Source organism: Galeopterus variegatus, unplaced genomic scaffold, assembly GCF_000696425.1.
Source record: "Galeopterus variegatus unplaced genomic scaffold, G_variegatus-3.0.2 Scaffold1415, whole genome shotgun sequence".
In the NCBI taxonomy this organism is placed as follows: Eukaryota; Metazoa; Chordata; class Mammalia; order Dermoptera; family Cynocephalidae; genus Galeopterus; species Galeopterus variegatus.
In genome coordinates this window covers 137,561-163,199 of record NW_007727526.1, presented here as the reverse complement: position 1 = coordinate 163,199, position 25,639 = coordinate 137,561, and the positions used below count along the sequence as shown (strand labels likewise).

The 25,639-nt window shown below is 38.3% G+C and overlaps 2 protein-coding genes across 7 annotated transcripts in view; one reads left to right on the top strand and one right to left on the bottom strand.

The window, feature by feature from the left end:
* Window positions 1–24,060, bottom strand: part of CAPZA1 (capping protein (actin filament) muscle Z-line, alpha 1) — a 40,465-nt gene extending 16,405 nt beyond the window's left edge. The window contains exons 1-4 of the mRNA XM_008576838.1: window positions 23,640–24,060; window positions 6,068–6,131; window positions 3,746–3,797; window positions 273–336 (exon numbers count right to left, since the gene is read on the bottom strand). Of these exons, the coding sequence (XP_008575060.1) occupies window positions 273–336; window positions 3,746–3,797; window positions 6,068–6,131; window positions 23,640–23,678 (219 nt within the window). The 5' untranslated portion in view covers window positions 23,679–24,060. The remainder of the gene's footprint in view (window positions 1–272; window positions 337–3,745; window positions 3,798–6,067; window positions 6,132–23,639) is intronic.
* A 44-nt stretch (window positions 24,061–24,104) lies between these two features.
* The window catches only part of ST7L (suppression of tumorigenicity 7 like), a 95,376-nt gene continuing 93,841 nt past the window's right edge, over window positions 24,105–25,639 (top strand). For 4 of the 6 annotated variants that reach the window (XR_550783.1, XR_550782.1, XR_550781.1 and 1 more), the window contains exon 1: window positions 24,386–24,602. Coding sequence is in view for 2 of the 6 variants with exons in the window: in XM_008576834.1 (XP_008575056.1) it covers window positions 24,395–24,602 (208 nt within the window). In the remaining 4 variants the exon portion in view is untranslated. The other 2 variants (XM_008576833.1, XM_008576835.1) reach the window with 2 other exon arrangements.

Sequence of the window (25,639 nt, the reverse complement as noted above, 5' to 3'; positions counted from 1 at the left end):
TCCTGTTATTCTTACCAAGGAGGAAAGACAGATGGAAAACCTTTAAGACTTAACTCCTTTTATTTTCACTGTTCTTGTTAGTAGTTCTCCTTTCTTGTCAAAGAAAGTACTAGGGTTATCAGAGAGAGTAAAAATTTCCTAATATGCAAAATACTTACAAAAACTATGAAAATAAGACGTGAATTTATTCAGCACCTGGCTCAGATATCTGCTTTGGCTTCTAGGATCTCTACTATGTGCCAGGCATAGCCTATCTAACAGGCGATTATTACCTGATCTTCGTATCCTTCTATCTTCACAGGCGTGAACTGATCCATGTTATACTGGGCAAATGCACTGTTTTTTAAAAAGTAAAAAGAAGCGGGGGAGGAAGGGGAGAGTAAAGAATTATATATAAATAAACACAAAATGTAGTTCATAGAATAGCGAAAGGGAATGTGAAAATACTACCTGGTGCTTTTTCACTTTCTCCCAAGACACTTACTGTTAATATAATGCCTTCCAGCTTTTTGAATGATCTCATCCCCACAGAGATCTCAGTAGTACCTCAAGGTCTGAAATCACCTTTTCCTCTCCACTCCTAAGTTCCAAAAGAGCTTCCACTTACACAATTCCAAAGTTCTAAGCATTCTAAGTTAGTGTGAATTGCCAACAGTTTTAATCATCTAGGCAAAAGCTTTCATAAATTCAAAAGAATCTTCAACTGACACACTATTTTGGAAATGTCTTTTTTATCTTCAGCTCTCTGAAGCAGGACAGTGTAGGAGAAACCAAAATTAAATGTCAGAAGACATCTGACACAGGAAGAACGTTGAGGTAAGAGTTGAGCATGAGTCAAGTCTCAGAGTAGAGCCCAAGGGGCAGAGTAGATAGAGGTCATTTACAAAAGAGTTATGCATAAATAATCAAAGTACATGTCTAATATTATTGTTTATTTGTCCAGTACTTGATTTATGGAATTTTGCATTTCCAGTGGTTCCCTACTACATTTTACAAACAAATAAGCTAAAGTAAAAGATAGTATAACAGAAAGGTGGAAGTAAGTTGCAGTACGAGACAGCATAACATACTCATATTCTTGGAATGTATCAGTCTTCCTACAGAATTCCCAATTTTAATCTACTAAAATACCTGCTTGACAACTAGTTTTAAGCAGAGCATTAAACTTTTCCTAGGCTTTTCAAGGGAAACCAAAGTAATAAACAAATATTTAAACTTCTTCAAATATTTAAAGCTAATTTTCAATGTTCTCATTTTGCTAAAAAAGTTATTACTGAATAATTTCCTTGAAACACCACATCCCCATGTAGTAAAGTGAGTCCTTGAAACACCACATTTCCATGTAGTAGTTCTTTTTTTTTTCTTTCCCTTTTTGTCTTTTTTCATGACCGGCAACGGGATCGCAACCCTCGGTGTTGCCCCCGCACCTCGCTCAGCCAGTGAGCGGCCGGTCTGTATGTGGGATCCGAACCCTCGACGGGAGCGCCAGCGCGCTTCCCAAGCGGCGCACTGTAGCAGTGCGCCACCGGGCCGGCCCTCCATGTAGTAGTTTTTAAATTATAAATTAAATGTTTATGGAAAGTAGATTAAATATTAATTTTTTAAAAAATGCTTCAGCAGTAGGGAGTAAATAAATATTCCCTTCTAGTATATGTCCTAAGACTTTAGATTTCAAACACCAACACCAAAATTTGCCTACATTTAATCTGAAGTAGATGGTATCTCCATTCTATCAGCTGCTCAAGCCAAAAACGTGAGGTCATCCTTGACTCTTCTTTATTTCACACTTCACATCCAATCTATCAGTAAATCTTTTAGGCTCTTCTTAAATGTATATTCATAATCTGACTCCTTCCCACAATCCCAGCTGTTCCCACTCTAGTCCGACCACTACCATCTATTTCTGAACTACTCTAATAGTTTTATAAGTACTCATTTTACTTCAGCTTTTGCCCCCCTTACAAAACAGCCAGTGATTATTCTAAAATGTGCTGCATCATGTCATTCTCTGCTCAAAACACTAATAATGTCCTGTCTCTCTCAGAATAAAATTCACGCTTTAACGTGACCTAAAACATCCTCCTTATTCCAGAAATGCTGGGAATCATCAAGGAATGGTTCTGGTGGTCAGAAGCATGGGTGGAAATCTAGGAAAGGGTAAATCCCAGGTCCTTCAGGCCTCCTTAATTTTATACAGAAGGCAATATAATAATGATGATGATGTTGATTACTGAAACAACATTTACTGAGTGCTTACTAGGAGGACTATGGCGAAAGAACTGAAGTACTTCATTACAGAAATAAAAGTGAACTCCTCATTCTCATGGAAAATCTACTTTATCTAAAGAAGTACAGAGTAGGTTTATTTTGGGTAGCTCTCAAGGATAAAACTAAGACCAATATGGCAGACAAATTGAAGTTGCCTTGTGAGCTACCGAATTCCTTATTATTAGAAGTATTTACTTTGGATAACCATCTGTTGACAGATGTAGATGAGATTCTTTCAATGAAAGAGTAGAGGGTGGAGAGGGGTTGAACTAGTAAATCATGAATGTCCTTTTCTATGGCAAACTCTATGAATCTAAGAGAAACCAGCATTAGAGCATGTCTTTAATGTGTGCTTAGTTTTCCTGAATCAATGTTTAATTACAGTATCACTCATGATGACAATTACAGTGATGCAATGCCAATTCCAGGTTTGCAGAATCTAGTCCCCAAATGAGTTCCAAAACAGCAGCATGGACAGTACAGAAGATGATTGTTTCCCCCACAGTAGCTCTTAAAATAGTTTTCTATAGCTACAATTCAAACCAATTTTATATCATACCAAATGACTTTACAATAATTATTTGCTGTTCTGCATCAAAATGTCCTTGTCTTATCTCCTGACCTCACCCCTTCCCAGCCATTATCCAATTCTGGTTTCCTCTATACAAAGGAACTCTGTGTCAGTTGGGTACATAGAAACTGAAATCAAGAACTTTGTGTTAAGAGTAGAGGAGGGTAGTTATAAAGCCAGATAACAGGGGACCTTGAAACCTAGACAGCATTTAGATTTGATTCTAGAAGACAAACAAAAAAACCCAACACCATTATAATGTTTTTGAGGGCAAGGACAAAATGAAAACAGTATTTTAGAAAGAAAGATTAATCAGCCTCACAGTGATACGGAGTTGATGATTAGGTAGGATAATAAAGCTTTCATCCTATGGTTGAGTCTGGCTATTAAGGTGTTTTATGGATATTTGCTATTCTTTGGCAATTTGAGAAACATTATCATTCCTCAATAGCAGCTTAATCTTTCTATAACTATCAGTTTAAAAAAATTCAACATGAACTAGAAGAACTATATATAAAAAAAAAAAAAAAAACACCTAAAAGCTAACATTAAACTCTGATTTAATGGGGAAATCTGGGCAAAACCAGAAATAAATAAATTCACATAGTATAATAAGCTTTGAGGAAATAAACATTTTGGGGAAACTTTTTTTTTTTTCTGGTGGCTGGCAGGTATGGGGAGAGAACATGTTTCCTCTAAGTAGAAAACTATGAAACTGCTAAAATCGACTGTTTTATTTTGAAGTACTTTAAAAACTGATATTATTACTAACTAATACTAAAATTATTTAAGTTTAGAAACTAATACTAAAATTAAGTATTAGTTTTCAGGGTACTAGTTAACTAGCACAGCATAGATTATCCAATGTTAGAATGACATTGTAAGTGAATTTTAAAAGATACTTACTGTGCTGCACCTTCCCTGAGGAGATTGTCATTATTAAGTAGTAGCCGGACATCTGAGGAAAAAATGTTAAAATGTTCAGTAGAGGACAAATTTAAGAAATTGTAGCAGTTTTCTAGATTAGATTTTTAAAATTCAGGCTTTGCAGGGCCGGCCCGTGGCTCACTTGGGAGAGTGTGGTGCTGATAACATCAAGGCCACGGGTTCGGATCCCTATACAGGGATGGCTGGTTAGCTCACTTAGGAGAGCGTGGTGCTGACAACACCAAGTCAAGGGTTAAGATCTCCTTACCGGTCATCTTTAAAAAAAAAAAAAAAAAAAGGAAATAAAAAAAATTCAGGCTTTGCAAGATTAATCTTCAGGTGTACTATATGTGAAGAAACTCTAAAAATGCAAATGAACAGATACTTATGTTCATGGATAATTTATTGTTGAATGACAGGATACACAACTGAATGAATGCTATCATTCAACAATAAATTCTCAAGGAATTTCACAGCAAATGAAAAACATGGTTCACAGAAGGCTAGAGTTAAGACTATTAACTTTGTATCTAAATAAATCCTTTAAAATGAGCTTAGATTAGGAACGTTCTTCTACAACATCAGATCAAGAAAGCTGAGCACAACTTCAGGCAGTGGTAGTGAAATTACTAAACACATTTTTCTTTGGAGAATCTAATGTGGGGGGTCCACAATCTTTTTAAAAAGCTGTGTGTGAAAGAGTCCAGTCACTTTTCTTTTTTGGAGAAGGTGGGCTTTTTAAAAAAAAATAAAATAAAAAAGATGACTGGTAGGGGGATCTTTTTTTTTTTTTTTTTTAAAAAGATGACCGGTAAGGGGATCTTAACCCTTGACTTGGTGTTGTCAGCACCACGTTCTCCTAAGTGAGCTAACCGGCCATCCCTGTATAGGGATCTGAATCCGTGGCCTTGGTGTCATCAACACCACACTCTCCCAAGTGAGCTACGGGCCGGCCCTAGGGTGGCCTTTGTTACTAAAAAACTACCAAGCATTAACTCCAAGAGGGGAGGCTAATTACAAGCCAAAGACCATTGACTCTCAGAGCTTCTGAAAGAAAGGCCTAGTGGTAGCTAACATGTGCTAACAAAAACCGGCCCACATGCCCAGAGGAGCCTGCCAATTCCTAATCTAATGATTTGGTATCAATTATTCTCATGATAATACTACAAAATACATTCAGTTGTCAGAAATAAAACAACGGACTTCTAACTACAAAGGACAGTAATTTTGTTAAGTCAAGAACTAATGTGAGCTAAAATTCAAGTTTAAGAAGAATTTTCTAAAAGCTCAGTTATTGAAAATTTGTATTTGGTGAGCATGGAAGAAAGACTAGAAAAAGAAAGGCTGCATTTGTTTTCCTTGTGTCAGTGCTCAAAATCCACAAATAATTTTATAAAAAATACCTTGATTTACTTCTATTGTCTGTCCTTGTAGTAAACGTTTATATGTTTCTCCTGGTTACTTTTTCTCTGCATCATTAATTTTACCAATGGAGATTATTGATTGCTCTATCATGTACGGGGTTCTGAGCCAGGTACAGACGAATATCACACAGTTCCTCTGAAATACCTAACCTTCTAATGGAAAACTAGAATTTCAAAATAAATGTTTGCTAAACTGACCCAAGATGCACAAAGATTATACTTTTACTTAAGGAATCTTTAAAATGAGTTAATTTAGGAACTTAAAATGGGATTGTAATGATTGATTTCATCATGAAGTTCAAAATGCCTCATCTACATTTTTCAGCTTGTAAGTTGTATTAAGACAACAAACAAATAGTATGGAAGGTTATAAATGTATTTGAATACTGGTTCCCAAACTGGCTGTGATTCAGAATCACCTGGTAAAGAACTTGATAAAACACAGATTACTTGATTCCACCCCAGATCAAATGAATGAGAATCTTAAGGGCATGATAAAGCTGAATCTGTATATTAACAAGCTTCTCAGATAGTTCAGCCCCACTGCCTTAGAAAAGTGTCTGAGACTATGGGACCTCCTGAGCGAAAGCACTGAAGAAATTCAAGCTATAATTTATAATAATAAACTACCTTAAATCTTTCTTACATAAGACAGGCATCCTAATTTATGAGTTAAAAGTTTGCTTTTGACTTAGACCTGGGTTTGAACTCTTGCTTTGACACTGACTAGCCAGGTGACGTTGGACAAGTTATTTTAATCATCTTAAATTTTGATTTCCTTAGCTATAACAAATTATAAGATTAAAAGAGACAGCAAGCTACTCAATAAATGACAGTAATTAAGAAGGGCTTAAAATAAATACTAATCTTTACTCACCATTAAATACTTCATTAAATTCCCCTGGGGGTGCATGAGTGATGAATTTAGCAGCTATGTGTACCTAAAGAAAAACAAAATTGACAGTAAAAGAACTTTGAAGAGTAACATATGAAAGAATGTTAATTACAATATTTTTATCACCTCTTAAAATAAAATTTCCTGTTTATTTTTTGTTTATTTATTTTTGTGCTAACAGGTACAGGGACCAAACCCTGGACCTTGGTGTTGTCAACACCATGTTCTAACCAACTAATTTAACTGGCCAGCTCAAAAATTTCCTGTTTAAACCTTTACTGTTTAAAAGCTTTCGGATTTTTTTTCCCCATAAAACACCCTGAAGCTGTCACTATCAATACAAGTATATTCTGATTTTAGAATATATGTGCTTTTGATCATTTTGAATTTTTCCCTAAAAAGATGAATAATCAGTTTTTGTTCAAAATGTACTATATTCACAAAGAGAAAGCTATGATCCTACCTTACTGAAGAACATTAAAGCAAAACTGAATAAAAGATTGGCAAATTAAGTAGTATACTAATATCAAATAGTGTTTATTAGAATGAAAGGATGATTTGATGCTAACAAATTAATGTAATTTACAAATTAAAGAGCAAAATTATGTGATCATCTCAACTGACGCTGGAAAAAATGATAAAATTCATCACTTATTTCAATATCATAAAACAACAAAACTACTAGTTTTTGGTAGGAATAGAATAAACTTCTTTAACTTGATAAAGGGTTATGTACCAAAATTCTACAGCAACCTCAATAATGAAACAGAAGCAGTGTCACTAATTTTAAAAGCAAAACAAAGATGACTCCTATTACCTCTACATACTATTCAACACTGTACTAGAGGTCCTAAGGAATGCTATGGAAAATATTTCTTTAGTTATTCATCCAACCTCCTTCTTCTGCCACCATTGCCATTCTCCCTTTCTGAATCTCCCATTGCTAAAATGTTAATATCCATTAGATCCAACCTGCATATCTCATTTTTTTCCTCTCATATTTTATCTTTTTTGTCATTTCATTCTTTGGGGAGAATTTCTCAGCTCTATTTTCCAGTTCACTCATGTGCTCTTCAGCTGTGCCCATTTTACTGTTTATTTATTTATTTTTAAAAGATGACCAGTAAGGGGATCTTAACCCTTGACTTGGTGTTGTCAGCACCATGCTCTCCCAATTGAGCTAACCAGCCATCCCTATATAGGGATCCGAACCCGTGGCCTTGGTGTTATCAGCATCATACTCTCCCAAGTGAGCCATGGGCTGGCCCTTTTAGTTTAATTTTCAAGATTTTTTTTTTTTCCTTTTTGTCTTTTTTCGTGTCTGGCAACGGATTGCAACCCTCAGTGTCACGCCCGTACCGGACCGGGACCGGCAACGGGATTGCAACCCTCGGCGCTGCTCCCACACCTCTCTCAGCCCGTGCGCGGGAACCGGTCTGTATGCGGGATCCGAACCCTCGGCGGGAGCGCCACTGCGCTCCCAAGCGGCGCACTGTAGCAGTGCGCCACCGGGCTAGCCCTTCAAGATATTTTTGTAATTCCTTTTTTGTGTGCCCTATAATCTCTAGAGGACATTAACTATGCTTATTTTAAAGTCCTGTTCTATTGACTGTTACCTAAGAATTTAGATCTGTTGTTTTTTTGAAATTGGTTCTTCTCTTCCACGGTATTGGTTTTCCACAAATGTTTGGCACTCCTCTTTGAATTTGATTTAGCTTGCCTGTTCTGTTTACCTGTAGCTTGTCTCTAGTGATTGTAGGGGAAGGGAAGAATAGACTTCTTGCTGCTGATCACAGTGAGTGAGGAGTTTATTTTCTGAGTGAATCTAAGGGCATAAGCTACCTGGGGTACTACCCTGCCTCTCTGGTCCCAATGTTCATTCCCAGTGCTATATTCTAAGGACAAATGCTGTTTCTGTCTGAAGATTAGCCCAAATAAGAGTGAAGTGAGGAGCCAAGTGGTCCAGCTAGCTAGAAACTACTCCAAGATTGTTCTGGGTCCTTTCCTTCCTGCTCCTTTAATTGATGTGAGTGAGCTCCTCCAGAATGGCTCCTACCTAACTGGCTTTTGGCAATACCTATATATAGGTATTTGGCAATATCTATACATAATAATGATATAGTAATGATAAAAAATAGGATTGACCTCAAACGGGTCTCTAAGTATAGTTCTAACATACTATGAGAGAAAGGATGGTGAAAATTCCCTAATATTTGATGTGATAATATGAAAATGATTCAACTCACTGAAGTGAGGCAAAGAGGAACATGATATATGTTGACGACTCCATCAAATTCAATCCATTCTTAAACAGCAAAAAAAGACTCTGAAGTTTTCAAAATAAAGCTGGGACTGAGAAGAGAATTAGAAAAGACAGAAATACTTTACAACTTTAGTATCCTTGGGTTTATATGAATGATCTTATTACTAAGTTTGCTCTTAGTAAAGAATAGAAGAAAAGCTGCTCCATGGTCAAACTTTTCAGTTAAGAAAGGCCTACTGATTGATGGAGCAAAGTAGAATGGAAAACTTGGGTTCTAATAATTGTTTCTGTTGGTCCATTCTGGAATCACTATTAACCTTTTTTGGCTCTGAGTTTCCTCATTATAACACAACTCCCAAGAGAGTTAGATTAGAAGATATACAAAATTTCTTTTAGCTATAAAATCCTACATGATTTTTTTAAGACTTGGAAGACAAAATATGGTATGTGGACTACCAGGAAACAGGCATCAGGAATATACAACACAAACACACACCTTAGAATATTCTTATGTATATAAAGTTTGAGAACCTTGCCATGACAGGATAATTACAGATATTGTATTATTTTTCTGGAATGCAAACTGGTGGAGATGAAGAGGAAACCCTCCCTAAGACTCATGTTGACTAAGCAAAAAAATAAAGAGGGATTCTAATCAGGTGGTAAGAAATGCTGCTCAACTCATGAAAATTGTACTACATAGGACTACTAGTTACAATATGGATTTCCAACTGTGTATATTTTCCTTGCATGTACTCTTAATCATATTTCTGTATTTGTCAATTGCTGTTGTCAATCACTTATTTAAGAAATCAGAAAAGCTATCTGAATAACAAACTTATTCTTTTAGTCTACTTGTGACAAATCTGTGGCTATCCCACTTTCTGCCAAGGTGCATTTCCCACAATTTTCACATAATTGTGAAACTCCCCTTGGTCATTTCAAAGCATGTGTAGTACAAAAATAAATATATACATATTTATACACTACCAAAAAAGCAGCTTCCCTAAAAGGAATTAAAGCCACAGCCATATTTTACATACATATAATGTTTGAATATATAATTGTAAAAGTTACAAAATCTGATGGAATTGGTATAATTCAAAGAACAGCAGGTATTAAATGCAGAGAGGAGCACAGAGGAAGGTGCAACTCTATATAGGTACATAAGGAAGGAAGGTAGTCTTCAAAGGCAGTGATGTTTGAGCTGGGTTGGAGGATGAGTAGATAAGACAGGGGAAGGCATTCTAGGTAGAGGAAACAATATGTTCAAATTAAGACAAGAGGTCATAACAAACTGAATGCAGACATTAAAAATATTTGCACAGTGTAAAAAATGAAGGCTACTCTTCACCCAAATTCTTTGTTTAGGGAAATAAAGTTTTTTTTAAAAAGAGCAAAATACTAATTTATGTTAACACATTTAATGTAACACATATATTTATACATATGTATACCTACTAAATTTTAACAAGACTATATCCTTCATTCCTTAAATTAATTTTTAAACGATGAAAGGGGACATAAAGATAAAGGCTACTGAGTAACTTCAAAATTGAAAGAACCAGGTCAAGGAAGCTAAAGGACTAAGTACGTTAGGTTGTCACAATGCTAAAGGCAATAAGAAAGGCTTTTTAAAGTTACTCCCTGACCAGCAGCTCTGCCTTACTCACTTCACATCTGCACAGTGCCTTATGCTTGAAAATATAGGTTGATTAATTGGTTAAATGAGGGGATTATATTGAAAGAGAAAAGCAAATGAAAAGCAAACTTCCATTTTCTAAAGAAAAATCCCCAAAGTGCACAAAAGTCAGTAAAGAAGGAACATCAAGCAGTATTCACGTTTAAGTGCTGAAAAAACTTAAGTGATCTCAGTGCATCTGAGAATATCAAGAACAGGAGAAATGTCAATTAGAGAAACCAAAACAGCTCCCAGTTTTTAAATGAAAATGGGGAGATTTGAAGATATATGCAATGGCAAGGGTGAAATATTCAATGCATGGTTAAAAAGAATGTAGTTATTATTAGATGCCAACATGGGATCCCAAAACACATTGTCATGGCAAGGAATCCTATGTTATTTCTTAAGAACTACTAAAATGATGGCTTACTTGGTATTAGATAAACATGTGACAGTCTTTGAAGTGTTCAGTTGATTTATCCCTATTTGAACACAATACCATAAAAACACCTTAAAGTAGTAGTAGACATAAAATGATAAACATATATTTATTATAAAATCTACAGTCTGCTTCATGGCCAACAAGACCCTTCACAATTTGGCTCCCCTTCCCTAATACTCCATCTCCCACCACTTAGAGCTCCTAGCCCTACAGCTATCCTCGCACCTCAGGGCTCCTGCATTTTTTGTTCCTCTGCCAGAATTGCTCCTCTATCAGATGGTTCACTCCCATCTTCATTCAGGTCTAGTACCGTTTCCTGACTCCCATATATAAATCATAAATTAGCTGCTGCACTCTCCCCACCCTTCACAATTCCAGGCCCATTACCTGCTTTATTTTTCTTCAGGAAATTTGCCACCACTGAACATATACTTATGTGTTTACTGTCCAACACCCCTAAAAGAATTCTAAGAGCATAGAACAGGAGTTGGTAAACTGCTAATGTAAAGAGCAGACAGTAAATATTTCAGGGCTTTGTGGGCCATGTGGTTTCTGTCCCAATTGTAATCAAATGAGCAAGATTGTGTTCCAAGAAAAATTTATTTTGGACACCGAAATTTGTATTTCATTTTCACAATTCATGAAATATTATTCTTTTTATTTTGTTTTCAACCATTCAAAAAACGTTAGCTTGTAGACTCTATTAAGACAGGCAGTGGATTGTATTTGGCACATGGGTCACAGTTTGCCAACCTCTAGCACAGAATTAAAAACTTGTTATGTTCACTCACTGCTGTAGGAATGTAAATGAATACTATTTTATTATTTATAAAACTCTTTCATAACCCTTTTCTCTTTTGATCCTTAAAATAGCTTGTTAAAGTAACCAGGGACAATTATCCCCATTTATAAATGGAGAAATAGGTTCAGGGAGTATAAGTGTTGTCTTGTACAAGTTCACGTGTTAATAAAGGTGTGGGGCTGGAATTAGAATATAGACATTCAACTACACCACACGGTATTAGCAGGAAATAAAATTCCGGAGAATTATCTTTGGTATGTCAAATGGATTTGGCTTTGTCTTTTTAGAATTTTTTTCTTAAAGTAGGAATTGATTCAAACCTTTGCTTGTGAAAACTGCAGTTGTCACAAAGATGGGAGAGACAGATAAAATAATAAGTTTAAAAGTCAAAACTCAATCACCCAGGGCCGGCCCGGTGGCGCACTGCTACAGTGCGCCGCTTGGGAGTGTGGTGGTGCTCCCGCCGAGGGTTCGGATCCCACATACAGACCGGTTCCCGCTCACTGGCTGAGCGAGGTGCGGGCGCAACACCGAGGGTTGCGATCCCGTTGCCGGTCCCGGTACGGGCGCAACACTGAGGGTTGCGATCTGTTGCCGGACACGAAAAAAAGACAAAAAGGAAAAAAAAAAAACTTAATCATACAGCTTCAAAATTGGGTTGAAACTAAGATGAAATTTAGTAGAACAAAAAGGGAAAGAGAAATGGCTAAGCAGTTAGTGATTGCAAAAAATATTTTTTGCTGCAATACAAATGAAGGGGGACTCTTTTTTTTTTTTTTTTTTTCCTTTTTGGTGGCTGGCCAGTACAGTGATCCAAACCTGTGACTTTCGTGTTATAAGGCTGACACTTTCAACAACTGTGATTTAATCAATCATTCTCAAGGTTGGGGTGGGGAAATAAAGGAGAAAGCAGGTATCTCCCAACACTGACGTGGATGTTTTAGTTGAACAAAAATTGAACTGCTGCTTAAAAAAAAAAAGGCTTTAAAAATTGTCCCTATTTCAGGCCGGCCCGTGGCTCACTCGGGAGAGTGCGGTGCTGATAACACCAAGGCCCCGGGTTTGGATCCCATATAGGGATGGCCGGTTCGCTCACTGGCTGAGCGTGGTGCTGACAACACCAAGTCAAGGGTTAAGATCCCCTTACCGGTCATCTTTAAAAAAAAAAAAAAAAAATTGTCCCTATTTCATAAAGTAATAGTTTCACTATATATGGCATTCATGAGATGGTATCTGCAGTAAAGGGTATAACTCCATGAATATTTTAAAGAAAGAGTAATTCAAGTTTTATACACAATTCCACTCCTTCATATATTTATTTGTTATTTGTTTTTTTTTGTTTTGTTTTGTTTTGGCAGCTGGACAGCACAGGGTTCAAACTCTGGATCTTGATGTCATCTGTACCATATCAGATATTTAAATATTCCAGTAATTCTAATATCATGAAATATGTTCTATTTTGTTTCTAACCTAAAAAGGGGACTTAAAAATCTATAAATATAATCAATGAAAGACTGTCTGACACTTGGACTTTACTCTCCCCGAAAATTGTGCCCCTCTCCCCCATCTTTGCCTGTCTAAATCTTTTAAGGTTCTCATCTCTCAAGGTTTGGTTCTTCTGTTTCTAAGAAGTCCCTAGTACTTCTAGTCTCAAGAATCCTCTGTACTCTTACCATAATTAATGTGAATATTTATCATAGCATCAAAAATATAACTGCTGGTAATAATTAGTTTTATAGATACCATTCTGCCCCCCCCAAGACTCAAGTTTTTTGGGGGCAAACTGCCTTGCTTTCTTTTTCTATACTATACAGGTCTAGCAAATTAAACGGCACATAGTAGGCAATTAGTAAATATTTACAAAATCCCTTTTGAAAAAAATGACACAAAGGAAGTGGTGTTTTTAAGATTATTATGAGGTACTATGGCAAAATGGAAAGATATATACTCTGGAGCTGATCAGACCTGGTTCTGAATTTCAATCTTTTAAAATCTGTTTGAATCACATCCTCTTTCTAAGGCAGGACAGTACCTACTCCTTAAGAACTGCTGTGAAGAGTAAATGAGATTATATATGTCAAGTCTTTAGCAGAATACTTATAATAGGAGAGACTTAATGAATGTCAGCTATTGTTTTCTTAACTGGCCACAGCAAGATAACTGGTGCTTTAAATTATTAAACTGAGCAAACCCTTCAGATTACTGAGAAAATAATTCCACTTTTCCAGAAATTCTTTGGGTCCTAATCATCTTATATTCTCCATCATTACCACCATTATAATCTTCAGTGATAACTATTAACAATGGCAGATTTTTACGGACCAAAAAAGCTTTTCCAAATATCTTTGTTCCAACTTCCCCTTAAAATAATAAAAAGCAATTATCCTCTAGAGTTGGTAGATTTTTTTCATTTAAAAAAAATTTCTGGTGGCTGGCTAGTATGGGGATCTGAACCCCTGACATTGGTGTTATAACACTGTACTCTAACCAATTGAACAAGCCACCCAAAGTTGGTAGAATTTTTAAAAACGAAATTGCTCTACTTTAAACAAAACAAACTTGCTTGTTTTCCCTACCTACTTGTCTATACCTGACAAAACTTATAATTTGTTACTAGCGGAGAAAATGATTTTAATAACTAATTAAAATGGATTTTGAAAGAGTGAATGTGAAGCAAATTATTTGGTAGTCCTACCATCTATTTTTTATAATGTTGAACCTAATTTAAGACATATCTTTAGGCTTCTTAAGCCTTAGGTTGTACTGATAATGATAAATCAAAATAAACGATATATGAGGTTACTTCAAAAAGTTCATGGAAAAATAGAATGAAAAGATAATATCAATCTTTCCTTGAACTTTCTGAAGTATTCTCATATATCTAAAATTTTATTTCTATGTGCATTCTTAGGCTTTATAGTGTCTTAAACACTTGAAGATTTACTAAAGTAATTACATAACACACATGTGGGGAGTAGCAAAGACTCTCTCCTTGATGAAATTTTAGTCAGGCTTCTCTAAGCTCTCTTCTTGACTAGGCCTTGACCTCTCCCTGTACCCCCCATCTTTGGCCTCCCTATCCCAATTTAGCAAGAATCACCCACCGTGATATCTGATCACCTCCAATATCTGATCATCTTCAATATCTGATCAAGTTCTTCATAGTCTTGAATAGTCTTCCTTGCCATCTTAACAAGTATCAGAATAATTTTTTCTTTAACAGGGGTCTTCATTGTATTTTATACCATTTAGTATAGTAGCATATAAAAATGACATAATTAAGTGTAAATATACCATTTAGTATAGTAGCATATAAAAATGACATAATTAAGTGTAAAATTTACCACACACAAGAATGAACCAAGTAACAGCTCCTGACTATTTTCTAGTTCTTTCTCCCAACCATCACCTTTTCAGCTCCGCACTCTAACCAACTGAGCTAACAGGCCAGCCTCCAATCATTTCCTTTTATTTTTTAAAAATGTGTTTATTATTATTTTTTTTTTTACATCCTAAGATGTTACAGAGCAGTTGTGGGGGAAGGGCACAGGGAAGAGAGACGGAAACAGAATGGGAGGAGTAAGGAGAGGGGTCTTGGTTGAGGCCCCTGACACCCCCCTCATTCTGGCAGGGAGACCAGGGGCTTCCAGCAGCAGTTCGATGGTTGTCACTGGGCTGGGTGTGGCTGAGGCCCCGGGCCCTCCCCACTCCTTGGCTTGGGAGCCCAGGGGGCTTCTGGTCCTTCTAAGGTTTTATAGGTGTTCTTTGGTGGAGTTAGACTTTTACTAGTTAATGTCAAACTTTGTCTCTGATCTGTGGGTATTTTGTTTTTTCTTTCAGTTCTGCGTTGGATTATTTGCTGTTCCCACTATTTAAACTCTGCACTGGAACTAATTTGTTGTCATTTGGTTACTTCCAAAATGGGGAAACTTCCTGTGGGGACCAGCACTTGAGCCCTATAGTCGAGCTAAACTGCTGCTTTGCTGCTGATTCCCTGGGGAAGGCTTTTTGTGCAGCTCAGGTTTTTTTTAGTTGACCTTGTAAGCACTTCCAGGTCCTGTGAAGTCCAGTACCCCTTGGTTGTGTGGAAAGTCTGTTCTGGGCCTGAGTCTTTTCAGCAAACTACCTGCAGTTCTATATTCCTGACCAGTCTCCATCGAGTGGGCCTGTGCTGACTGGAGGACAGATCAGCTGTCCATGCTGTGCCCCAATGTTTCCCCCCTGGTCCTGCCTCCCCCACCGCTCGTACTCCAAACACTTCTCATGGGATGGGCCATGTGCCAGTACCTTGCAATGACTCACTGGCCTCTGAGTAGCTCCTTTTTTCAGTTGTCTGTGGCCCCTAGCTCCTATGTGGGTCCGTGGGAACGCTGTTAGTGGTCTTGCTGGCCTGGGGGCCACCAAGGCCATCTTCTCCCCTGCCGCCTCCAAGCAACTTCATAGGTAGGGCACAGCTGCAGCTTTTGCCAGCTCTTGCTCCATGTGCTCACCAGCTCCAGCCTTGAAGCAGCCAGGACTTGAGATGGTGGGAGCGATCCTTTCTTTCTCTCATCATCGCTTCTCCTGCCTTCGTACGCTCCGTAGGTCTGTCTCTCCTCCTCTTCCCCTGAGCTCTAGCAGCCCCAGCTTGGCTGTTGTTGCTTTTTAATAATTGTAAATTGGTTGATTTGTGGGAGAGTGACACGAGGGACCATCTATTCCGCCATCTTGACCAGAATCTTTTTCTTCCACCCCACTCCCTTTTAATTTACAACTTCTCTATGCACCAAGTTAGAAGGAAATCATTCATTAGTTCTTATTCTGGATTCTCTTAATATAAAACATCCAGAATGTCGATGAAAAAGATTACCAAGTATTCATCTTAAGTGTTCATTTAGAAGTTCAAAGTAAGTGGTAAGCTTTAGTCATCAACTATTAGAAAAAAAATTTTTTTAAAGTATTGGCTCAATCTCAGTGAAGATTTAAAAAAAAAAGTTAAGTCTTACCCTACATGCAAAATAGCATTGATATGTATATGGAAGGAGGGAATGGACCTTATTTGGTTTAATTAGCAGATCTGGCTAAATATATAGATCAAGAGCTAGGGAAGTGTAAAAAAAAAAAAACAAAAAAAAAACTAGGGAAGTAAAAAAAAAATAAAATGCTCCAATGAGTCAGAAAAAAAGGTGAAAATGAATGAAAAGATCACATAAGCAACTCGTTGCTTAGGAGCTTAAATGTGTTAAAATACCCACTACCATATACAATGAGTATGGTTTTGGAAACAGTCAGAACTAGGTTAAGAAATTAGGGAAAATTCCACATCAAACACCTTGAGGTTCAGGTGCCAGTCCAGTGAGCCATGATGCAGATGCAAAGTTCAAAAGCGTAGAGTTCTACAGTGAGAGCCAATGCTGGATGGAAACAGAAGCAGTGGGAAACAAGAAGGATTTGCCTTTAAGATCTGTGCATATCTCAAATGTTATGGCATTCTATCTTAAAGGTATATCTTTTTACCAATTTTATGTTTCTTCGAAATCACTGAGGGGCAGACCTGGTTTCACAAGCCAGCTTTATTACTTAATTGCTTGGGTCTTAATTTATTCATATGTGATTATAATGCCTGCTCATATCTAGACTGTTTTAAGATTCCAGTGAGGTAACTAACATGAGACGGACGTAGACACAGCAGTTACTTAATTTTTTTCCTAAGCAAAAGCCTAGGTGTTATTAAATTTTGAGTAAAGTATCTTCTTTAAAAGTTCAGATCTTTGTGTTCTTTCACTCTAAACAAAATAAAAAACAATTCATTTGGTCCCAGACACTGAGGTGGGTACTAAAGATAAGGACAAAAAGAATAGTGAAAGAAGCCAACAAATTTCCTTTTGCCTTAAACCTGTGGTTATGAACCTTGGCTATATATTAGAGTCATCTGGGGAGATTTAAATATACTGATGCCTGGGTTCTACCTGCAGAGATTCTGATGTAATAGATCTGGGGTTGGGTTTGGGAATGAGGATTTTATTTTTATTTTTATTTTTTTTTGTCTTTTGTCTTTTCCGTGTCCGGCAACGGGATCGCAACCCTCGGTGTTGCTCCCGCGCCTCGCTCAGCCAGTGAGCGGGAACCGGTCTGTAGGTGGGATCCGAACCCTCGGGCGGGAGCACGCTTCCCAAGCGGCGCACTATCCAGTGCGCCACTGGGCCGGCCCAGGAATGAGGATTTTAAAAAGCTTCTTCAAGTGATTCTAATGCGCTGCCAAGGTTGAGAGCCACTACCTTAAGCTAAGATAAAGTGCAAATCATGATGGTGGATATAAATAACATAGGACAAACATACAATAAGCACCTTCGCTTTCCAATCTTTGTATACTTTCACTGTTAGCAAAACGATTTATACAAATAATAGCCCTCAGTAAGAATGTGTTAACCATTTAAAAATAACTACAATTCAAAGCAGCAAAACTACCAAATCAGTAGTACAGATAGTATGTGGCATAGAACTTATGAAGGAGATGGATATGGGTTGGGTTGGTGAAAGACAACTACAAGGAAAAGAAAGATAGAATCAAGCTGTGCTCTGCAAAACACTATAGGTACTGCAGGGGGAGGGGGGCAGATGGACAGCATTACAAGTGAAGGAATAGTAAGAACAAAAAAGGTGGGGGGAAAACAGCCTCTTGTAAGCAGATCAGGTTGATACAAAGAGGATTTATTTGGAGCTAAAAGAGAAGGGTAGAGGAAAATAAATTGAATCAGATGACAATAGTTAGGCTAATATCTACTCTGGTTTTATTCTGTAGGTTGTAGGTAACGATGACTTGCTGAAGCTTTCTAAGAAGAAAGCTCCATTAATAAAAATTGATCTGTCAGTAATATAGAAGTACTGGTGTCCTCAATACAGCTTCACAAAACCTGAAATTCAGACTGCCCTATGAGAGGTAACCAAGAAATCAAGACAGATGCTATTAAAGTGAGATTCATTCATTCACTCATTCAACAAATATCTGAAGGCCCACTATGTTTTAGACAATGGTGATTCACTAGTGCACTGTTCTCATGGAACTTACATTCCAATGGGTAGAGAGACAATAGATAAGATTAAACAACTAAAATACATGGTATACTAGCTGGTGATAAATGCTGAGGAGTAAAAATAAGGCAAGGTAAGGGGATAAGATATGTTAGGATTTGGAACTGGATAGGGTAACTAAAGAAGGTTTCACTGAGGAGATGATTTCTGGTTAAATATCTGAAGTGAGGGATATAGAAGGAAGAGAACTCGATGGAAAAGAGCAAATGCAAAGACCCTTAGGTGAGAATGTGTGTCTGGAAAAGAGAGAAGCAGGAAAAGGACAGACAGGAAATGAAGTCACAAGTAAGTGGTAAAGAGGTAAAATACCAGAACATGTAGGGACTTGTCAGAGTAAGAAATTTTATTCTGAAGAAGATGGGAAGCCACTGGAGGGTTTTGAACAGAGGAGTGACATGTTCTGACCTACATTTTAATCAGATCACTGTGGGTGCTTCGTTGAGGACCGCTGGGGGGAGGGTTGGGAGGGAGTAAAGCAAAAGCAGGGAGACAAGAGAGAAGGCTATCGTAATTATCTACGTGAGAGATCATAGTGGCATCTTCCAGAGTGGTTGGAATAAGTGTGTAGTGAGAAATAATCAAATTCTGGGTTTATTTTAAAGACCATTTTTAAGACCATTAAGGATTTGCTAATGAACTATATGTGGACTGAAAGAAAAAAAGGAGTCAAAGATAACACTTAAGTTTTTGGCTGAGTGACTAAAGAATGGAGGAGATATTAACTAAGGGGAAAGACTGCAGAAGAAGCTGCAATATACAAATTTTTGATACATAAGGACTTCCTTCCAGCCCTGCAAAACTCCCCTGCTAGTACTAACCTGGAAAAAATGTCCGCTGCTGTTACCCAAATATCTGACTTGGTCTTGATGTTGGGTATATATACCTATTATGAAGGTAAATACCACTCAAATTTTAGACTATATAGTTAATTTCTCTTGTTCTAATTCCATGTTCAAACTGTTAAAAAATTATAATTTGATTCCCATGTACCTGACCTATCTGAAACAGAATCTAGTCCATTTTGTATTTATTAAAATAATTAGTTGTTATTCCACTTTTATACATTAGTTTCATTGGCCTAGCTAAAATGAGTTTGTCCTGGAAAGATATCATGTGTATGTATATGCACAGAACGAAAAGATACAAAAGGAATTGGTAATATTGGCTGCCTCTCAGAAGAACTGGGTGGCTGGAGGGCAGGTGTGGGAGGGGACTTTTTACTCATGCCCTTCCCTACCATTTTAATTTTAAGCATATGTTCATGGTTTCTACATACCTAAAATAATTTTTATTTTTAAATTAATGGAAATGGAGGAACAGAATCTAATGATAGGAAAGAAGAATTTACAGAACTTGAATACTGAATGAACATGAGAGGAGAGGATGAGGGTAAAAAAGATGATGCCAATGTTCTGGGTCTGTGCAGTTAAGTGAATAATGGTGGGATGAATAAAAATGCAGAGGTTGGCAGGAGGTTCTGATGATGGGAGAAGGGAAAATAACAGTAAACGAATACTGAAATTATTATCTAGTTCAAAAAAACCCCAAGTAGTCATTTGTCGTTAGTATCATGACTAATTTACCCCATCCAGGGTTTTTATTTTCATGAGCTGATCCATATAAGGACTTTATTTTTTGGCAAGGAGATGAGAGAAATTTGTGACTGGAGACAGAAAAGAGCAAATGATACCTGGGTTTTGTAGTGCTTTTCTGAGCTCTAAAGGAGCAGATTTACAGCAAATGAAGAAAATACTTTCATTAGGGGTTTTGTAAAGCTCGAAGTACACATGGTCATTTTGGTATCCATAAGTCTGAAGCTTTATGGCATCTATTAGGAAAACACTCCCATGGGGTTGAATGTTCCCAGCAATGGCATGCCAGAGCACCAGTGATGGCAGCAACTGCTCAGACACAATGAATGCACAAAGTGGCACCCAAAGAGGCACGTTCCTGAACACTAGAAATACCTAAAGATTACCAGAAATAACTGGGAGGGGGTGTTTTATAGGCGATGAAGGATTGTGGACTGGAGAAATATAAGAATTAATGAAGCTGTGAATTCTTTCATACTATAGGCTGTGCTTACATTGTGTGCCTGGTGCTATGCTAGGCACTAGATAAAAAGACATGGTTTTGGTTACCAAGGAACCCACAGTCTTGTTACCAGGGCAAATGTAGAAAAGCAAATAATGATAGCACCTCCTAGAACATTTTAACATTTCAATTTTAAAAATTGAAATTTTTTTTATCAGAGTTTGAAAAAGTTCATTAAACGTTGTTGGGTTGGTTATATCCAATTCCCTTCCCTCCCTATTTTAGAAAGAAACTAAATGAAGCCCATCCACAGAGGTTATTTTTCCAAAATCACACAGGTGGTTAGAAGCTGTCCTAATAAAATAGCTAAATGTTCTGCAAGAAATTATAATAAACCTACACTCTTAACAAAAGACTGGGCATCTAAGTTTGCACCTGCTTAGGCTTTATGCTCCTGTCCCAGACTTTTATAACAGATTATATGAATACCAGTTAGCAAAACTAACTGAAAAGAAGTGAAGATAAAAGAATGGTAATATTAATACTACTTGGTGACTTGTTAGAAAACAGCCCTGGCAAATAAGCTTTAGGGCTTACTTTATTCTGGGATAATAACTTATTAAGGATGTAATACATAATCAAGGAAATCCAGTTTAAAAGTATAAATATTTTTCATGAGCTCTAACAAAGCCTTCAAATTCCTGCATCGTTCAATCCCTGCACCAGCCAGCTGCAAAAAACAAAAAACCCCCTGCATCTATTTACATTTTCTATATCTCTGCTAAATAATTTTGATAAACCTGTTTTGCAAAAAATGCCTTAAAACCGATATACCATTGTCTAAATCAAAAACACACAGATCCTCTTCTCAGTTACAGTATTTTTGAATTTGTACATAAATATTCTACTAGTTAGGCTGAAGGGAAAAAAATGCTAATAACACTTTTTTTCAGCCCTGAAATTCTCTTTGCATTTGTTTTTAAAATGCTGAATCATGAAATAAAGAACAATGCAAAGAACCAAACAAGTAGTTAATCTCATATTTCAAACTTCCTAATTATGGTATCTTGGTCTTGCTAAGGACTTAAAACTAAATAACTGAAGAGTCTAAGTAATTAGAAGAGTACAGCTCGTTCTCAAACTGTGAACTCCAGGATAAGACTAAAAGCATTCATTTCTACAAGTTATTAAACTTTTGACTTCCTATTTTATTTAGACAGCTCATCATGACCATTTCAGGTAATGATGCAGAAGTTAAAAAGCTCAACTTCCTCCTTATAAAGTGATAAAAATTTCAGCAGTTAGTTATGAGAATGGATGATTTTACCAGCTTTTATAGAAATACTTGTAAGGAAATCAGAGACTATTATCACCAAATTTACCTAAGGGTTTATTGCTTTTAGAAAACCTAACAAAGACAAAAAGCAATATTAAAATATTTTTGGCAACAAAAGTATGCTAGAAGAGGAAACTGGTCACAGATCTGCTGTTACAAAACCAAGACTATTAATGTTATTAATTAAAACACTGTCAATATGCAAAGAAATCTTAACTGGCACTCTGAAATCTATATACATATTTTCCCAAATTTAATTAAAAAGGCATTCTAACCTCGTGTCAAAAACAAAAATCCAACAACACTGGTAAACGTGTATATCACTTGGGCACCATAAACTTCAAAGTTTATCATCCCAATTCTTTGTGAAATTCTGTTGTAACAATATTTTTGCTTAAAATAAATGGACCATCAGTCAGACTAACAAATGTTTTATTATCCCAGGATTTACACTGTCCTGTAATCTAATTTCATCTGAATCGTAACTATTTGCCTTAGAAAAAACATTTTATTATAGTTTTCTTTTCAGCAGAAGTTCATATATAAGATGTCTTTGTTTTTCTCTAAATCTTAAACATTTATGAGAATCAATTTCCAAATAAGAGAAAATATAATGTTAAAGAGTTGTTCAATGGCTTGTAAGTGTTGAGCACATTCTTCGGCATTTCAAAATGGCATGCCATATGTAGGTATGATATAACAAACTATTCTACAGAAGACCCTGGATCATAAACAGTCCCCTTCCCCACCCCAATATCTTTCATTAAGAAAGAAAAAGTCCAGATTTACAGAGCACTCAAGAGTGCACATTTTGTAATAACCACCGTGAGAAACAAAAGACATTAATTCTTATCATTTAACAAGTTATCTAGTGAGGTCATTCTAACTTCTACAGTCCCTAAAAGTCACATAATTTACAAAAAACCTGAAAACCTATTAAGAAAGGTGTGCAGTTGTCAGAAAAAAAGCTATTCCACGCAATTTAGAATACGCTCTTGTATTTAAGACACTTTTCCAGAAATAAGTTCACAAATTGCACCCTGACAAATCCAACTACAATCAGACACCACAGTGAAGCATCACAGAAGGCAGGATGCTTCGTCCACAACAGAATTTGTTAACATGAGGTTTATGTGCTACATAAAATCTTTCTGAAGTTTAAAAAAATCTACTGGTTATTCTTGATTTGTTAACAAGGAACCGAAAACTATTTTTCAAGAAATCACGGTTTAGAGGTTGTAAGACCGCGGGGACCGTATGTACCTACAATCAAGGGAGTGTCTACAGGGAAAAGAGTGGTGTTCGAATAATGAAGCGAATGCCCTGAGGCTTACAGATTTATCATAGCGAATTAGTCCAGCCGATCGTACGTGAGAAAAGAAGTGGATGTTTAGTGGGCTGGACACCACTTGAGGACCTCCCTATCGAGGAGTCGTGACAGCAAAATCACTTCCTGAGGAAGGAGGAGCAAGAGGGAAGTTAAGAGGCTACCCTGAGCAGGAAGTGACTCGCCCTAACCTAGCCCTAATCATATCTAAAACGGGGGAGGGGGTGGGGTGAGCCCCAACAGCTAAAAGCGGTCAAGTAACTGCTTCTTGATACGTCGCGACATCACTATTGCCCCCTTTCATAATTACAGAAAAGAGTCCAGTCAGGATTCATTAAAGTCTCTTCTGCAGGAAGGCCACTGGGCTGTGTCTACAGCCCGGAGGAAAAGAAGAGAGTTGAGGAATGGGGAACTGGGGCCACCGTGAGGCAGAGGAAAGCCCACTAAGAGGGAAGCGTCCGGACTGCGGAGAGCGAATGCCACCGAGAGCCAACAAGCTTCTTTTTCCTAGGGACACTGCCACGCTTCCTACCGCAGCCAGGTCGGGCCCCTGTTCCCTACCGAGGGAGGAGGTCGGAGAGAGAGGCGGACCCCTTACCTTCTCCTCATCCGACACACGATCCTCGAAGTCGGCCATCTTGGGCTGCTCTGGCCCAGCCCGGCCGCGGGCGCGAGGCAGGCCGGGAAGGAAGCCGAGTGATGGAATCACCGTGGGGGCAGTCAGAATGACCCGCCCGGAAACGCCGGCAGAGGGGGCGCCATGTCAGTTACGCGCGAGGGTGACGGCGCCCGCAGCCAGCGCACCAGGAAGTTGGCTTTGCCTTCAGTGACTTGAAGTCTAGTGTCTTTCTCTCTGAGTTACATTCGTTTCCCCTTTCATCTGTTGCACGCTTGCCAGCGTGTTTCGACTGCTCTTGGCGCCTAGGCTCCATCCTACAAAATAGCAGTTGCTACTCCTATAAGTTTTCATGGTACCAGTGATCTCCATGGCAGCCGAGTCCAAAGCGCTCAGAGCAGCTCGGCCTCTGGAAGGATCGGTGGCTTTTCCAACCCCGGGAATGAGGTGAAAGGTGACCCTCATCTCGTATGGAAGCAAAAACACTTCATTCCGAGGTCACATCTCAGTCCAGTTCCTCCAGAATAGGTGCCGCTATCCGCTCTCTTCCCCGCCACCCTAAGGAATTGGTAGTCCCAATCTTGGGACACACTCAACCTTCCAAATCTCTTTCCCCGTTCCCCAGGACTCAGTCTTCACAGGGGACAACTCCAGGTCCGCCACTATCCCAGGATTCCCGAGTCCCGGTTTCCTGCCTTTCTCCCCTCCCAGCTCCTGGCGCTTGTGAGAGTGGCAAGATGGCGGACTGCGGTGGCTTAGGTGGAGCGGAGACTGCTGCGGCTTCTCCTCCTGCACCCGCTCCCGAACTGAGCCCGCCGCTGGGCTGGAGGGAGCGGCTCCGGGCCGGGCTGGCGGGGACTGGGGCTTCGTTGTGGTTCGTGGCGGGGCTGGGGCTGCTTTACGCTCTGAGGGTCCCGCTGAGGCTGTGTGAGAACTTGGCAGCGGGTGAGAGCCCCAGATCTCCCGGTGACGGGCGGGGGGCCAGGAAACGTGCAGGGGGCAAGGGGGGACAGGGCAGAGATTCTCAGTAGTCATAAAGGTCTTGGGAGAAGGAGTCGGTGCTGCGCGACCAAGTGTATTCTTTCTCTCTTGGGCCGCAACCCCGCAGCTGATTGTCAAACCCGAGGTGCAGCTACTGTTTCCTCCTTAAGCTCTTAAGATCCGCCCTCTCACTTGTGTCCTTGTTTACCCGAGGAAAAGCCACCTGACAGGCCGTAAGCTTCAGGTGGTAGGACTGAAGAGAGCATTCTCAGACTGAATGTAGCACTTATATACACCCCCATCATGAGTATTATCCGTTGAGAATCATTCCTTTTGAGTCTCCTGCCGCCCCGGCTGAGAGAACCCACACCCAGACAACAAAGATGTGCACATCTGTGATTCAAAGATCTCAAAGAAACAAAATGCCATGATCTTAGTCGACCATTCTCGTGTTTTAAAATAGGTCTGTTAAACAGTTTTGTGATATTTTTGTCTGTTCTCTTAGACTTTATCTTTAGTAATAGAACAGTACAGGAAGTAAAGGGAGAGAGAGTGCGCCACGAAGAGCAGGGGGTTTGTTCGTTAGTTCGTTCAACATTTGTAGAGCACTTGCTATGTAGTCTGGGCTGAAGATACAAAGACGTGTAAGAAGTGATGATCCCCATGGATTTTCCAAATACTATTCTTTAGCTGTAGACAGGACGAAGTGGATGGGGCCCAGGGCCACTTACCATGTCACTGTAATAATTTACTCAAGCTCTGAGCAGCAACCTCAGGACAACATGGAAGTATTTCTGTGTGATGACTTTGACAATCAGGACCGTGGTTTATTTTTTCTGTAGCAAAAGAACACAAATGTCCCCTTTTCTGTCCCATAAGATGACGTGAAAGACTGTGAAATAATGTCCTGAAATATTTTGGATTTTTTAGGAGATAAGTACGATGTAAATTCAAATATAACTAACACACTAAAACAAGCCAGACTGAAGAGCTAATTTGGC